This window comes from Larimichthys crocea, unplaced genomic scaffold (genome assembly GCF_000972845.2).
Source record: "Larimichthys crocea isolate SSNF unplaced genomic scaffold, L_crocea_2.0 scaffold125, whole genome shotgun sequence".
NCBI classification, from domain to species: Eukaryota; Metazoa; Chordata; class Actinopteri; family Sciaenidae; genus Larimichthys; species Larimichthys crocea.
This window is the reverse complement of record NW_020851716.1, coordinates 193,222-210,686: the sequence shown is the minus strand read 5'-3', so window position 1 is coordinate 210,686 and position 17,465 is coordinate 193,222. Positions and strand designations below refer to the sequence as shown.

Genomic DNA, 17,465 nt, shown 5'->3' with positions numbered 1-17,465 from the left:
GGTTGGTCCGTTTTGCGATACGTTAACATGTCCGCCATATTGGATGTGGCAGATTTTGCCCGTAAACTAATACAAGCAGGGCCGGTTTTAGCTATGGGCAATGTGGGCGACCGCCAGGGCGCAGTCTCCGTGGGCTTTAAGTTAATGCCCTTATACCCCATTCACACACACACAACACTATCTGGGATATCTGGGAACAAAGCTCTACTTTGCACAATCCAAAATGGCGGACGCCACCGGAAGTAAACAAACGCGTTAATTGCGTTAATTTTTTTTAACGCGTTAATTCTTTAAAATTAATCGACAAATTAACGCGTTAATTTTGACAGCACTAATATATATATAATATATATATATATATATATATATATATGATAGATAGATATATATATATAGAGATATATATATATATATATATATAAATATATATATATAATATATATTATATTATATATATATATATAGAGAGAGGAGAGAGAAGAGAGATAAGAGAGATATATATAGAGAGAGAGTGAGAGAGAGAGAGAGAGTTTTCGGTAAGGGAGATGGGTGCACTTCAACCAATACCGTGCCTGGCTAGGCATAACCCTGGGTGGGGTCCCCCGGCAGTGTAATCTATGGCAGCAAACATGGGATGACCTGAGCCAGCCCTAACTATAGGCTTATCAAAAAGGAAAGTCTTAAGTCTATTCTTAAAGGTGTTGACCGTGTCTGCCTCCCGAACCCAGAAAGGTAGTTTGTTCCAACGAAAGAGGAGCCTGACAGCTGAAAGCTCTGGCTCCGAATCTACTTTTGGAAACTATAGGAAACCACAAGGAACCCAGCGCTGAGAGCGCAGTGTTCTAGAGGGGTAGTAAGGTATTATGACTCTTTTAGATACGATGGTGCCTGACCATGAAGAGCTTTGTAAGTAAGGAGAAGAATTTAAATTCTATTCTAGATTTAAGGGCAGCCAATGCAAGGAAGCCAAATGGGAGAGATGGATCTCTGATCTTGTTCCTGTCAGAACACGTGCAGCAGCATTCTGAATTAACTGCAAAGTCCTAAGAGACTTATTAGACAGCCTGATAACAAAGAGTTACAATAGTCCAGCCTTGAAGTAACAAATGCGTGGACTAGTTTTTCTGCATCCGCCTGAGAGACAATGCGTCTGATTTATAGCGATGTTACGTAAGTGGAAGAATGCAGTCCTCGAAATGTTTTTATGTGGTTAAAGGACAAATCTGATCAAAAAACAACTCCAAGATTCTTTACAGTGGAGCTGGAGGCCAGGGTGATCCCGCTAAAGTAACTAAGTCTCTAGAAAGAGAGTTTCTGAGGTGTTTTGGGTCCAATTACAAGAACTTCAGTTTGTCTGAAGTTAATATCAAAAAATTGTAGGTCATCCAACTTTTTATATCCTTAAGCAGCTTGGAGTTTAGTTAACTGATTGGTTGCATCAGGCTTGATCGATAAATTAATTGGGTGTCGTCAGCATAACAATGAAAATTGATAGAGTGATTCCTAATAATGTTCCCAAGGAAGCATATATAAACTAAATAGAAGTGGTCCAAGTAAGAAACCTTGTGGGACTCCATGACAAACTTTGGTCTGCATGGAGGATTTATCATTGACATGAACAAACTGAGATCGATCATAAAAAATACGATTTAAAACCAGCTTAGGGCGGTTCCATTGATGCCAATTTGATGTTCCAGCCTCTGTAAAAGAATTTGATGGTCAATGGTGTCAAATGCAGCACTAAGATCTAACAGGACAAGTACAGAGATGAGTCCTTGTCTGATGCCATTAGGAGGTCATTTGTAACTTTGACTAATGCAGTCTCTGTGCTATGATGCACTCTAAATCTGACTGAAAATCCTCAAATAGACTATTGTTATGGAGAAAGTCACACACTGATAGCTACAGCTTTTCAAGTACTTAGACAGAAAGAAAGGTTTGTATCGGTCTGTAGTTGGCTAAGACCTCTGGGTCTAGAGTGGGCTTTTTAAGAAGAGGTTTAATTACAGCTACCTTAAAGGACTGTGGGTACATATCCTGATATAAAGACAGATAATCATATCCAATAACGAATACTAGCTACAGGTAACAATCCTTGAGCAGCCTGGTTGGGTGGAGTCTAAGAGACAGGTTGACGGCTTAGCTGCAGAAATGATTAAGTTATTTGATGAAGGTCGATGAGAGAAAAAAGTCTAAATACATAAGGTTTTTACAGCTGTTTCAAAACTGCTGTATCAGAATGCAGATCAATGCCTGTTGAGGGCAAGAGGTGATGGATTTTGTCTCTATAGTTATAATCTTATCATAAAGAAGCCATGAAGTCATGCTACTAGACCTAAAGGAATAGATGGTTCGTAGAGCGGTGATTCTTCTTAGCCTGGCTACAGTGCTGAAGAGAAACCTGGGGTTGTTCTTATTCTCCTCAATTAAAGAAGAGTAATAGGCTGCTCTGGCATACGGAGAGCTCCTGTATGTTTTGAGATTATCTTGCCAGACTAATGAGATTCTCCAGTTTAGTGGCACGCCATTTGCGTTCAGATTTACGTGTCTCTTGTTTAATTTACGAGTCTGCGGGCTATACCATGGTGCTAGCCTTCTTTGTTTAATTGTCTTCTTTTTCAGAGGTGCAATAGAGTTGTCCGTAATGAGCCTGTAATACTATCAACAAGATGGTCTATTTGTGGGTGGCTAAAGGAAGTAGACAAGTCCTCTGTTACAGTTAGACATGGCATTGAATTCAATGCTGAAGGAATCACTTCCTAAATTTGGCTATAGCACTATCAGATAAACATCTGCTGTAGAAGCTTCTACACAAAGGCTTAGTCCGGTAGTATGAACTCAAGGTATTAAAAAATGGTCGAGACAGAAGAGGATTCTGTGGGAAGACTATTATTATCCATTTTCAATGCCATATGAAGAAACAAGATCAAGAGTGGTTCAGACAATGAGTCGGTTTAATTTACACTTGGACAAAAGCCTTGGTCTAATAGAGAGATAACGCAGTACTAAGCTACTCACTTGTGGTTGCCACTGAATGTTAAATCACCTACAATATTCCTGTCATGTGGAACACTCTGTCCATTAGGGCATGCCTAGACAACACACACACACACACACACAGTGTGAGCTCAGTAGATTGCATGTGCTCACAGTGGATCAGTGGTCTTACTACAGATGTCGCTGTATAATTAGATTCATTAGGACAAAGTGAATTGTGAGCTGAATCATAGAAGTGCCACCTAACTGACATTATGTGGGCGACACATGACATGAGACATGAATCAGTGCTGTGCAGTGATATGTCTCTTTTCTCATGTAATCTAACTTAATGTGCTCATTAGTACGGGCAGTCAGACAGTCAGCTGTTAGATCGAACCATTGTATATTCAATGACAGTGACTTCATTAGACATTCATTGTGTTTGAAGGGGTGGTTTATGATAGTGATAAATAGATTTTCTTGTGGTATCTATCCATGCAGATGCTTGGGTTTGAGATACCACAGAACATGTTGCTAAGTATTACTAGTATGTACTACTAGTACTACAGTTCCAGAGAAAACTACAGTTTCTCAAAGTGATGTCGCTTTTCATCTTTCACCTCCATTGTACGTTGCTTACAGATACACAGACCTGACTGACCTCTAAAATGTTTAGATTAAGATCACTATCACAATAAATGAAAACGTATTTGGTACTTAAGCAAAAATACCATTAGTTCTATAAAAACCTGTTCTCAAATATATTTTCTAGTTTCTATGATGTGAACTGTATATCTTCATACAACGTTGGTTGTAAATTTTCACTATTTCTGACATGTTATGGAGCAAACATTTCACAGATTAATTTGCAGATAATTGGCAGTAATATATTTACTATACCTACTTTTCTTACTTAGTAAATGGTACAAGCTTTATGGATTTGTCCATTAATAGTCTGACTGGTATTATTAATATTTGTACTGTATGTGTATTCCTATGGCAAACAATGAACCCTTTATGCTTTTTTAAAATGGGGTCTATATATAATATATTTATAATATAGACATATTGCATGATTTGCATATTGAACAGCATCTACATATCCACATTACTATACTACTTATTATGTCAACAACAGGAATGTAATCTGAAACTGTAGATGGAAGGGTGGAGGGGGGTGGATGGGGGAGGGTGGCTGTTTTCAGTCTCCACCTTAATGCATCCTGCACCATTAGTGAGCCGTCACGCTATGACTAGCGGGCAAATGACACAGTTGAGCTACAGACCCCCCTGCAGGACCCCCACTGATGTCAGAGAGAGAGAGAGAGAGAGAGAGAGAGAGAGGAGTGAGTTAATGTGAGGAAATAAGCAGTGTGCTAATGGGTAGGAGAGACCCAGAAAAGCGAGAGAGGAGAGATAGGAGCTGTAAATAGTGATCCAGACAGCAGAGGTGAAGGGAGGAGAGGAGACTGCTACACCTCTCCTTTGTACACGGGAGGAAGCAGCAAGTTGACAGCTGAAGTTACCTCAGCGAATAGTGCAGCAGATATCAGCCAGGAGCCACCCCTCCTCCCCTTCCTCTCTCCTCTGCGCTCTCTCCCTGCTGGGGAATAAACAACCTGATCAGCCGCTCGCCTCCTTCATTTCCACTTACTCTTCACTGCCCACTTCCATTTTCCCCCCTTGTTGTCGTGCATCCAAATTCGGATGCGGACCCAGCAGGGCTCGGAGGGGGCGTGCCCTGCCTGGGGCAGCTGTGGCAGCATGGCAGCGGCAGCTCAGGACTGTCGCCTGGGTCAGATTCGGACGGAGGAAGCCCGACAGGCGGAGGGGTGGACAGCATGGTGGACGGAGGACTCGGAGTGGGTGGATGTATGGGTGGCGCGAGGAGGAGGTATGCTTGGGCGGCACGCTGAGGGGGGTCCTGTCTCGCTATGGAGCTTGAGAGTCTGCATTCCACCACAGTAGTGATGGCGGTCTGCGGAGATGAAAATCTGCAAATCTGAAGTGTCCTGTCTGAGCACATGAATGAAACACACTGTTGTGTGTGTGTGTGTGACCACAAGTGCACACCAGCACGCTGACACATTGCCAGGAGGTTACTGGCAGGGTTGCATTAGAAGAACAGTGTCTGTGCGCATGTGTGCGTCATGCCAGCCGTTCAGCTGTCACCAGCTGACAGGGTTAGTGCTGTGTGTTAATTGGTTTGGGTGGCCGGCTGCTCGGCTTTCAGTCTGAAGAAAGAGCCAGAAAATACAAACAGCTTTGTCTTTGACAGCGCTGCTTCTTCTCTGCTCTCCTTTTCACCGATTTAAATCGTGTTCTCCTCTACTACACGCAGGGGTGTGGTGCGTGGTGTGTGTGTGTGTGTGTGGTGTGGTGTGTGTGGTGTGTACTAAGTTGTACTCATGGTGGCTCCCAGGTAACATATAAAGAATCTGACTGACTACTTCAACTCTCAGGACTTAAGCTGGGTATTTTCTACCTGCTTATTTGAAAGTGACAGAGATGACAGGAGAGGGAGGAGAGAAGATTCACATGCAGTCCGCAAGCTGAATTAGATGACCCCCAGGATGCTCTTATCATGCTTTTTTCATGATCGGATCTTGAGAAATAAAAACATTTTACTGTTTCTATTTAAACAAAACTCTTTTGCAAACATTTAATTTTCTATACAGGATTAACTTTAAAGAATACACACTGATCAAAACACGATTGTCAAACTGATTATTTATCCTTTTAAATTTCTTTCACAGTTTTTGATCCAGTTCTACAAACATTGTGTCAGATGATCATAGGATTGATCAGTCTATAAATTGTTCAAAGACGGAAAACTGATCATGTTCCCAAAGCTCAGGATGATATCTTCATATTATTTATACATGCTGTCTACTCGGCAACCTTACCTGTCAGATATGTTTCTGTTGTTGTTTTGGGACTGCGTTCACTGCAGCCTTCTGAAGAGAGCCAGGAAGAATAGGCAGAAAGCTATCAGCTCAGCATCAGGACTTTGTCCACTGTGAAATGCAAAGCTGGGATAGCAGAGACAAATTGTCTCATAACAGTGTGGCATTTAGCCAGGATCTGCCCCTTTAAATGGCATCACGTTAGCTTTATCGTGGCTCCCATTTGTTGTTGTTGCAGCTCTATCTGACAAGCTGTGTCACGTGTGTGCGTGTGTTTTGATGGTTTTTTAACGGGTAAAGGATGGAGTGTGTACATTTCAGAGAGGAGGAGGGGTGAAGATGTACAGTAGAGTGGGGAGAGGGATACAGCACTGAATATTCCCATTGGAACATTAGCCAGTGTTAGTTGCCATTGGAGGTGGACGAATAAGCATAGGTCTCGCCTGTTTTCTATCATCTGAAGGCAAAAGTGCCAATACCTGTTCAAATGACCTCCAAATGACAAAATAGCTGGACACACCCTCCTCAATTCCATTTATCTGATAGATGTGGTGGAGGGCTTTTAAGAGCTCTATATGATCACACAAACACTATCTTTGAGGCAGACTCAGGCGTTAGCAGACTAATTGAACTAAACCCTATTTATAGTGAAGGGGAAACAGGAAACACTCATATGAATCGATACTACCAAGATGACGTCTGTCTGATGAGGGCTTTAGATAGAAATGTTCTGATGGGTCATTTCGAAGGCGGTGACAACGAGACTTGTGGTCACATTTTTTCTTTGAGCTTTTGCCCTTGACAGATAGGAGAGGGAGTGAGGGGAGTGAAGGGGTGGAGATTTCGCTCATGCATATTAGAAGGGAAGTTTGGATCTGATTTAGGTTAGAGAATTGTGGGTTTTTTTTTTTTTGGGGGGAGCTGTGACAACTAAGTCCCTCCATTTAGTGCTGGCAAAGTGGCAGGAGGATGAGCTCCTGCGACGACAAAACAGGAAAGTATTAGTGTTTTTTAGTTTAATCATTCCAAGCCATCGATAAAATCCACTTTCCTGTTGCCTTTTGGATGTTGTTGAAATGGTGTTGTCCCTTTGTGATTTTAAATGGGCACCAAATCATGTAGGAGCTATATTAATTAACACAAAAGGAGTTGCAAAATTCTCATCAGAACTTCTCTTCTGCTGGATCCAACATATAGCATATACATCTGGCTGCCTAAATGCAATTGTGGCTCAGTGTCATCAAAAAGCGGCACATCAAAATTCATCCTTAAAGGAGGAAAGTGGGTTTCCTGGTAGCAGCTGATATAATATTGTCAACTCTGCCAATAGGTTTGCAGTTTGGGATGGGAAATAACCAAACTCATGTGTGTTGAACTGTGTGTTTGCAAGTGCTCATGAATCATTAGCTCAGCGTCTAGACCCTGAATGCACGCTGGCAAACCCTTCAAATCAAGCTTGCTTTCAGCTGAGTTTACAACCATAGAATGTAAGAGTGATGTGAAAATGTGAGCAGACACGAGTTACTGTATGGAAAATGTATCTCTCATGATTTTTATAGTACCAATGAAGGAAAGCTATAACTGCCTGTAATTCACTGCCTTTGCAGTGTTAGTCAGGCAGGACCTTGGTTGCTATAGTACGTATATCAGTATCTCTAAAGCATAAGCTGTGCCATAGCCTTCTTCCCATCATTGATAGCCACAGCTTAACTTAACGTATGCACCCATAGGTGAATGCTGCCTCTCTAACAGCCCTCCTTCTGTCATGTACTTGGCTGCAAGATTTGCTCCATTTCAGAACAAAAGCGTAAGTGAAGCCCAACACGGGCTCACAGTTCAGTATTCTAGTTCATCCCAGAGGTGTGTGGTTCCCCATACGTGTGGCAATAAACTAGATTTTTCCTCACCCTTTGTTTTAGAATCTATTCTCATCCATCACCATCATACAGCATGACACTAGCGTGTCCCCGAGGCTTTGACCCCAAACACCTTGACTCGTGTCAATTCCTCCTCTCGCACAGCCTGATAACAACACAGTTTGTCAATGATGCCACAAGAGGTCAAGTGATTTAAACATGTCTGTGGCTGGGGCCAGCTCGTGTTAAACTTGCCTCTGTGTGGCCTTGAATTAAAGCAAGGCCAGCTGCGACTGTGCAGCACAACTGTGCCACCCAACACACACACAACAACACAACCCACACACACAAACTGCCAACTGTCCCTCTCGGTGGGCAAGAAAATAGAGTGTGTGGGGGTGAGGTGAGGAGGGAAGATGTCGGAAAGCTCACATCACAAAAAATGGGAGGCACACTCGCAGGGAAATGGGTTCGCTGTGGGGAAGCCGTGAGGCATGTATGTGCTACCTCTTCTGAAGTTACTTAGTTGAGATGGGGGACAAGGAAGACACAAACAGTCGACTACTGTGGCAGTGTTATACATAATTTGTTTCTAATCCTTTACTCGTCACAGCAGCAGTGTGTATTAGTAGGGCAGGGGCAAATAGGATGAGAGGCGTAGATTTTAATTGAGAGCGGCAGACTTTAGATCTGAGCACGCAGACTTTAGATCTGAGAGCCAGACTTTAGATCTGAGAGGCGAACAGTTTTAGATCTGAAGAGTGTAGACTTTAGATCTGAGAGTGTAGACTTTAGATCTGAGAGCGTAGACTTTAGATCTGAGAGTGTAGACTTTAGATCTGAGAGCGTAGACTTTAGATCTGAGCACGCAGACTTTAGATATGAACGTGTAGACTTATATTTGACATATTTGAGAGCGTAGACTTAGATTTGAGCGGGCGAGACTTTAGATTTGAGAGCGAGACTTTAGATCTGAGAGTGCATACACTTTAGATCTGAGCGAGGCAGACTTTAGATTTGAGAGTGCAGAATTTAGATCTGAGAGCATAGACTTTAGATCTGAGAGCGCAGACTTTAGATCTGAGAGCGCAGACTTTAGATTTGAGAGCGCAGACTTTAGATCTGAGAGCGCAGACTTTAGATCTGAGCGCGCAGACTTTAGATTTGAGAGTGCAGACTTTAGATCTGAGCACGCAGACTTTAGATCTGAGAGCGCAGACTTTAGATCTGAGCACGCAGACTTTAGATCTGAGAGCGTAGACTTTAGATCTGAGCACGCAGACTTTAGATCTGAGAGCGTAGACTTTAGATCTGAGCACGCAGACTTTAGATCTGAGAGCCAGACTTTAGATCTGAGAGCGTAGACTTTAGATCTGAGAGCGCAGACTTCAGATCTGAGAGCGTAGACTTTAGATCTGAGAGCGTAGACTTTAGATCTGAGCACGCAGACTTTAGATCTGAGAGCGTAGACTTTAGATCTGAGAGCGTAGACTTGAGATCTGAGAGCGCAGACTTTAGATCTGAGAGCGTAGACTTTAGATCTGAGAGCGCAGACTTTAGATATGAGCACACAGACTTTAGATCTGAGAGCGTAGACTTTAGATCTGAGAGCGTAGACTTTAGATCTGAGCATGCAGACTTTAGATCTGAGCACGTAGACTTTAGATCTGAGAGCGCAGACTTTAGATCTGAGAGCGTAGACTTTAGATCGGAGCAGCAGCAGACTTTAGATCTGAGAGGCGCAGGAGCTAAGCCTCAGTAATACAAATCAGCGCATTAGACGGGGCAAACGAATCGGAGGAAGGTAGTAGAAAAGAGATTAAGATAGTAGGGTGGGGTGTAAGTAGGAAAGGCCTCAGACTGAAAGTAGCTGCGCTCTCAGATCTAAAAATTCTGCGTGCTCAGATGCTAAATGTCTGTACGGTCCAGGTTGGTCCGTTGTTGCGATACGTTAACATGTCCGCCATAGGGGATGTGGCAGATTTGCCCGTAAACTAATACAAGCAGGGCCGGTTTTAGCTATGGGCAAGTGGGCGACCGCCAGGCGCAGTCTCCGTGAGGGCTTAAGTTAATGCCCTTAACACCCATTCACACACACACACACACTATCTGGGAATATCTGGGAAACAAAGCTCTACTTTGCCACATCCAAAATGGCGGACGCCACCGGAAGTAAACAAAACCGCGTTAATTGCGTTAATTTTTTTTAACGCGTTAATTCTTTAAAATTAATCGACAAATTAACGCGTTAATTTTGACAGCACAATATATATATAATATATATATAATATATATATATATATATATATATATATATATAATATATAGAAATATATATATATATATTATATATATATATATATATATATATATATATATATATATATATATATAGAGAGAGAGAGAGAGAGAGAGAGATATAGAGAGATATATATAGAGAGAGAGTGAGAGAGAGAGAGAGAGTTTTCGGTAAGGGAGATGTGTGCATCTTCAACCAATACCGTGCCTGGCTAGGCATAACCCTGGGTGGGGTCCCCCGGCAGTGTAATCCTATGGCAGCATAACTAAGGGAGGACCTGAGCCAGCCCTAACATAGGCTTTACAAAAAGGAAAGTCTTAAGTCTATTCTTAAAGGTGTTGACCGTGTCGGCCCCCGAACCCAGAAAGGTAGTTGTGTTCCACAGAAGAGGAGCCTGACAGCTGAAAGCCTGGCTCCGAACTACTTTGGAAACTATAGGAACCACAAGGAACCCAGCGTCCTGAGAGCGCAGTGTTTCTAGAGGGGTAGTAAGGTATTAGACCCTTTTAGATACGATGGTGCCTGACCATGAAGAGCTTTGTAAGTAAGGAGAAGAATTTTAATTATTCTAGATTTAAAGGCAGCCAATGCAAGGAAGCCAAAAGGGGAGAGATGTGATCTCTGATCTGTTCCTGTCAGAACACGTGCAGCAGCATTCTGAATTAACTGCAAAGTCCAAGAGACTTATAGAGCGCGATAACAAAGAGTTACAATAGTCCAGCTTGAAGTAAACAATGCGTGGACTAGTTTTTTCTGCATCCGCCTAGAGACAATGCGTCTGATTTTAGCGATGTTACGTAAGTGGAAGAATGCAGTCCTCGAAATTTGTTTTATGTGGTTAAAGGACAAATCCTGATCAAAAACAACTCCAAGATCTTTACAGTGGAGCTGGAGCCAGGGGTGATCCCGTCTAAAGTAACTAAGTCTCTAGAAAGAGAGTTTCTGAGGTGTTTGGGTCCAATTACAAGAACTTCAGTTTTGTCGAAGTTAATATCAAAAAATTGAGGTCATCCAACTTTTTATATCCTTAAGGCATGCGGGAGTTTAGTTAACTGATGGGTTGCACAGGCTTGATCGATAAATATAATTGGGTGTCGTCAGCATAACAATGAAAATTGATAGAGTGATCCTAATAATGTTCCTAAAGGAAGCATATATAACTAAATAGAAGTGGTCCAAGTACAGAACCTTGTGGGACTCCATGACAAACTTTGGTCTGCATGGAGGATTTATCATTGACATGAACAAACTGAGATCGATCTAAAAAATACGATTTAAACCAGCTAGGGCGGTTCCATGATGCAATTTGATGTTCCAGTTCTGTAAAAGAATTTGATGGTCAATGGTGTCAATGCAGCACTAAGATCTAACAGGACAAGTACAGAGATGAGTCCTTTGTCTGATGCCATTAGGAGGTCATTTGTAACTTTGACTAATGCAGTCTCTGTGCTATGATGCACTCTAAATCTGACTGAAAATCCTCAAATAGACTATTGTTATGGAGAAAGTCACACAGCTGATTAGCTACAGCTTTCTCAAGTATCTTAGACAGAAAGGAAAGGTTTGATATCGGTCTGTAGTTGGCTAAGACCTCTGGGTCTAGAGTGGGCTTTTTAAGAAGAGGTTTAATTACAGCTACCTTAAAGGACTGTGGTACATATCCTGATAATAAAGACAGATAATCATATCAAATAACGAATTACTAGCTACAGGTAAAACATCCTGACAGCCGGTGTGGGCTGGAGTCTAAGAGACAGGTTGACGGCTTAGCTGCAGAAATGATTAAAGTATTTTGATGAGGTCGATGAGAGAAAAACAGTCTAAATACATAACAGGTTTTACAGCGTTTCAAAACTTGCTGTATCAGAATGCAGATCAATGCCTGTTGAGGGCAAGAGGTGATGGATTTTGTCTCTAATAGTTATAATCTTATCATTAAAGAAGCTCATGAAGTCATTGCTACTTAGACCTAAAGGAATAGATGGTCTGTAGAGCTGTGATTCTCTCTTAGCCTGGCACAGTGCTGAAGAGAAACCTGGGGTTGTTTCTATTCTCCTCAATAAAGAAGAGTATAGCTGCTCTGGCATTACGGAGAGCCTCCTGTATGTTTTGAGATTATCTTGCCAGACAGATGAGATTCTTCCAGTTAGTGGCACGCCATTTGCGTTCAGATTTACGTGTCCTTGTTTAATTTACGAGTCTGCTGGCATACCATGGTGCTAGCCTCCTTTGTTTAATTGTCTCTTTTTCAGAGGTGCAATAGAGAGTTGTCCGTAATGAGCCTGTAATACTACAACAAGATGGTCTATTTGTGGTGGCTAAAGGAAGTAGACAAGTCCTCTGTTACAGTTAGACATGGCATTGAATTCAATGCTGAAGGAATCACTTCCTTAAATTTGGCTATAGCACTATCAGATAAACATCTGCTGTAGAAGCTTCTACACAAAGGCTTATAGTCCGGTAGTATGAACTCAAAGGTTATTAAAAAATGGTCAGACAGAAGAGGATTCTGTGGGAAGACTATTATATTATCAATTTCAATGCCATATGAAAGAACAAGATCAAGAGTGTGGTTCAGACAATGAGTCGGTTTATTTACACTTTGACAAAAGCCAATTGAGTCTAATAGAGAGATAAACGCAGTACTAAGACTATCATTGTGGTTGTCCACATGAATGTTAAAATCACCTACAATAATTACTTGTCATGTGGAACACTCATGTACATTAGGGCATGCCTAGACAACACACACACACACACACACAGTGTGAGCTCAGTAGATTGCATGTGCTCACAGTGGATCAGTGGTCTTACTACAGATGTCGCTGTATAATTAGATTCATTAGGACTAAAGTGAATTGTGAGCTGAATCATAAGAAGTGCCACCTAACTGACATTATGTGGCGACACATGACATGAGACATGAATCAGTGCTGTGCAGTGATATGTCTCTTTTTCTCATGTAATCTACTTTAATGTGCTTTCATTAGTACTGGCAGTCAGACAGTCAGCTGTTAGATCGAACCATTGTATATTCAATGACAGTGACTTCATTAGACATTCATTGTGTTTGAAGGGGTGGTTTATGATAGTGATAAAATAGATTTTCTTGTGGTATCTATCCATGCAGATAGCTTGGGTTTGAGATACCACAGAACATGTTGCTAAGTATTACTAGTATGTACTACTAGTACTACTAGTTCCAGAGAAAACTACAGTTTCTCCAAAGTGATGTCGCTTTTCATCTTTCACCTCCATTGTACTGTGCTTACAGATACCTCAGACCTGACTGACCTCTAAAATGTTTAGATTAGATCACTAATCAACAATAAATGAAAACGTATTTTGGTAACTTAAGCAAAAATACCATTAGTTCTATAAAAATACCTGTTCTCAAATATATTTTCTAGTTTTCTATGATGTGAACTGTATATCTTCATACAACGTTGGTTGTATAATTTTCACTATTTTCTGACATGTTATGGAGCAAACATTTCACAGATTAATTTGCAGATAATTGGCAGTAAATATATTTACTATACCTACTTTCTTACTTAGTACATGGTACAAGCTTTATGGATTTGTCCATTAATAGTCTGAACTGGTATTATTAATATTTGTACTGTACTGTGTATTCTCTATGGCAAACAATGAACCCTTTATGCTTTTTTAAAATGGTGTCTATATTATAATATATTTATAATATAGACATATTGCATGATTTTGCATATTGAACAGCATCTACATAATCCATTCATATACTATACCTCACTTATTATAGTCAACAACAGGAATGTAATCTGAAAATCTGTAGATGGAAGGGTGGAGGGGGGTGGATGGAGGGAGGGCTGGCTGTTTTCAGTCTCCACCTTAATGCATCCTGCACCATTAGTGAGCCGTCTACGCTATGACTAGCGGGCAAATGACACAGTTGAGCTACAGACACCCCCCTGCAGGACCCCCACTGATGTCAGAGAGAGAGAGAGAGAGAGAGAGAGAGAGAGGGAGTGAGTTAATGTGAGGAAATGAAGCAGTGTGCTAATGGGTAGAGAGACCCAGAGAAAGCGGAGCAGAGAGAGATAGGAGGCTGTATGAGAAGTGATCCAGAGCAGAGAGGTGAAGGGAGGAGAGGAGCACTGCTACACCTCTCCTTTTCTGTACACGGAAGGAGGAAGCAGCAAGTTGACAGCTGAAGCTTACCTCAGCGAATAGTGCAGCAGATATCAGCCAGGAGGCCACCTCCTCCTCCCCTTCCTCCTCCTCCTCTGCGCTCTCTCCCTGCTGGGGGAATAAACCACCTGATCAGCCGCCTCGCCTCCTCTTCATTTCCACTTACTTCTTCACTGCCCACTTCCATTTTCCCCCCTTGTTGTCGTGCATCCAAATTCGGATGCGGACCCAGCAGGGCTCGGAGGGGGGCGTGCCCCTGCCTGGGGGCAGCTGTGGCAGCAGTGGCAGCGGCAGCTCAGGACTGTCGCCTGGGTCAGATTCGGACGGAGGAAGCCCGACAGGCGGAGGGGTGGACAGCATGGTGGACGGAGGACTCGGAGTGGGTGGATGTATGGGTGGAGGCGGAGGAGGAGGTAGCTTGGGCGGCACGCTGAGGGGGGTCCTGTCTCGCTATTGGAGCTTGGAGAGTCTGCATTCCACCACAGGTAAGTGATGCGGGTCTGCGGAGATGAAAATCTGCAAATCTGAAGTGTCCTGTCTGATGCACATGAATGAATACACACTGTTGTGTGTGTGTGTGTGACCACAAGTGCACACCAGCACGCTGACACATTGCCAGGAGGTTACTGGCAGGGTTGCATTAGAAGAACAGTGTCTGTGCGCATGTGTGCGTCATGCCAGCCGTTCAGCTGTCACCAGCTGACAGGGTTAGTGCTGTGTTAATGTGTTTGGGTGGGCCGGCTGCTCGGCTTTCTAGTCCTGAAGAAAGAGCCAGAAAATACAAACAGCTTTGTCTTTGACAGCGCTGCTTCTTCTTCTGCTCTCCTTTTCACCGATTTAAATCTGTGTTCTCCTCTACTACACGCAGGGGTGTGTGCGTGTGTGTGTGTGTGTGTGTGTGTGTGTGTGTGTACTAAGGTTGTACTCATGGTGGCTCCCAGGTAACATATAAAGAATCTGACTGACTATCTTCAACTCTCAGGACTTAAGCTGGGTATTTTCTACCTGCTTATTTGAAAGTGACAGAGATGACAGGAGAGGGAGGAGGAGAAAGATTCACATGCAGTCGCAAAGCAGTGATATTATATGAGCCACCAGGATGCTCTTATCATGCTTTTTTTCATGATCTGATCTTGAGAAATAAAAACATTTTACTGTTTCTATTTAAACAAAACTCTTTTGCAAACATTTAATTTCTATACAGGATTAACTTTTAAAGAATACACACTGATCAAAACACGATTGTCAAACTGATTATTATCCTTTTAAATTTCTTTCACAGTTTTGATCTCAGTTCTACAAACATTATTGTCAGATTGATCATAGGATTGATCAGTCTATAAATTGTTCAAAGACTGAAAACTGATCATGTTCCCAAAGCTCAAGGATGATATCTTCATATTTATTTATACATGCTGTCTACTCTGCAACCTTACCTGTCAGATATGTTTTCTGTTGTTGTTTTGGGACTGCGTTCACTGCAGCCTTCTGAAGAGAGCCAGGAAGAATAGGCAGAAAGCTATCAGCTCAGCATCAGGACTTTGTCCAGCTGTGAAATGCAAAGCTGGGATAGCAGAGACATATTGTCTCATAACAGTGTGGCATTTAGCCAGGATCTGCCTCCTTTAAATGGCATCACGTTAGCTTTATCGTGGCTCCCATTTGTTGTTGTTGCAGCTCTATCTGACAAGCTGTGTGCACGTGTGTGCGTGTGTTTGATGGTTTTTAACGGGTAAAGGATGGAGTGTGTACATTTCAGAGAGGAGGAGGGGTGAAGATGTACAGTAGAGTGGGAGGAGGGATACAGCACTGAATATTCCCATTGGAACATTAGCCAGTGTTAGTTGCTCAGTTGGAGGTGGACGAATAAGCATATGTGCTCGCCTGTTTTCTATCATCTGAAGGCAAAAGTGCCAATACCTGTTCAAATGACCTCCAAATGACAAAAATAGCTGGACACATCCTCCTCAATTCCATTATCTGATAGATGTTGGTGGAGGCTTTTAAGATGCTCTATTATGATCACACAAACACTATCTTTGAGGCAGACTCAGGCGTTAGCAGACTAAATTGAACTAAACCCTATTTATAGTGAAGGTGAAACAGGAAACACTCATATGAATCGATACTACCAAATGATGACGTCTTGCTGATGAGGGCTTTAGATAGAAGATGTTCTGATGGGTCATTTCGAAGGCGGTGACAAACGAGACTTGTTGGTCACAGTTTTTCTTTGATGCTTTTGCCCTTGACAGATAGGAGAGGGAGTGAAGGGGAGTGAAGGGGTGGAGATTTCCGCTCATGCATATTAGAAGGGAAGTTTGATCTGATTTAGGTTAGAGAATTGTGGGGTTTTTTTTCTTTTTGGGGGGAGCTGTGACAACTAAGTCCCTCCATTTAGTGCTGGCAAAGTGGCAGGAGGATGAGCTCCTGCGACAGACAGAAACAGGAAAGTATTTAGTGTTTTTTAGTTTAATCATTCCAAGCCATCGATAAAATCCACTTTCCTGTTGCCTTTTGGATGTTTGTTGTAAATGGTGTTGTCCCTTTGTGATTTTAAATGGGCACCAAATCATGTAGGAGCTATATTAATTAACAACAAAAGGAGTTGCAAAATTCTCATCAGAACTTCTCTTCTGCTGGATCCAACATATAGCATATACATCTTGGCTGCCTAAATGCAATTGTGCTCAGTGTCATCAGAAAGCGGCACATCAAAATTCATCCTTAAAGGAGGAAAGTGGGTTTCCTGGTAGCAGCTGATATAATATTGTCAACTCTGCCAATAAGGTTTGCAGTTTGGGATGGGAAATAACCAAACTCATGTGTGTCTGAACTGTGTGTTTGCAAGTGCTCATGAATGCATTTAGCTCAGCGTCTAGACCCTGAATGCACCGCTGGCAAACCCTTCAAATCAAGCCTTGCTTTCAGCTGAGTTTACAAACCATAAGAATGTAAGAGTGATGAAAATGTGAGCAGACACGATGTTCACTGTGATGGAAAATGTATCTTCATGATGATTTTATAGTACCAATGAAAGGAAAGCTATAACCTGCTCTGTAATTCACTGCCTTTGCAGTGTTAGTCAGGCAGGACCTTGGCAGTAGTATATCAGTTTCTCTAAAGCATAATGCTGTGCCCTATGCCTTCTTCTCCATCATTGATAGTCACAGCTTAACTTAACTATTGCACCCATATGTGATATGCTGCCTCTCTAACAGCCTCCTTTTCTGTCATGTAACTTGGCTGCAAAGA

The 17,465-nt window shown here is 42.2% G+C and overlaps 1 protein-coding gene across 3 annotated transcripts in view; it reads left to right on the top strand.

The window, feature by feature from the left end:
* arhgef4 (Rho guanine nucleotide exchange factor (GEF) 4) overlaps positions 1 to 17,465 on the top strand; it is an 86,515-nt gene that overhangs the window by 18,572 nt on the left and 50,478 nt on the right. Inside the window, exon 1 of one of the 3 annotated variants that reach the window (XM_019253555.2) lies at positions 13,902 to 14,695. The exons of the other annotated variants lie outside the window; for them this stretch is intronic. Coding sequence (XP_019109100.1) covers positions 14,431 to 14,695 — 265 coding nt within the window. The 5' untranslated portion in view covers positions 13,902 to 14,430. Of the gene's footprint in view, positions 1 to 13,901; positions 14,696 to 17,465 lie in introns of those variants that run through there. 3 annotated transcript variants of the gene reach the window in all.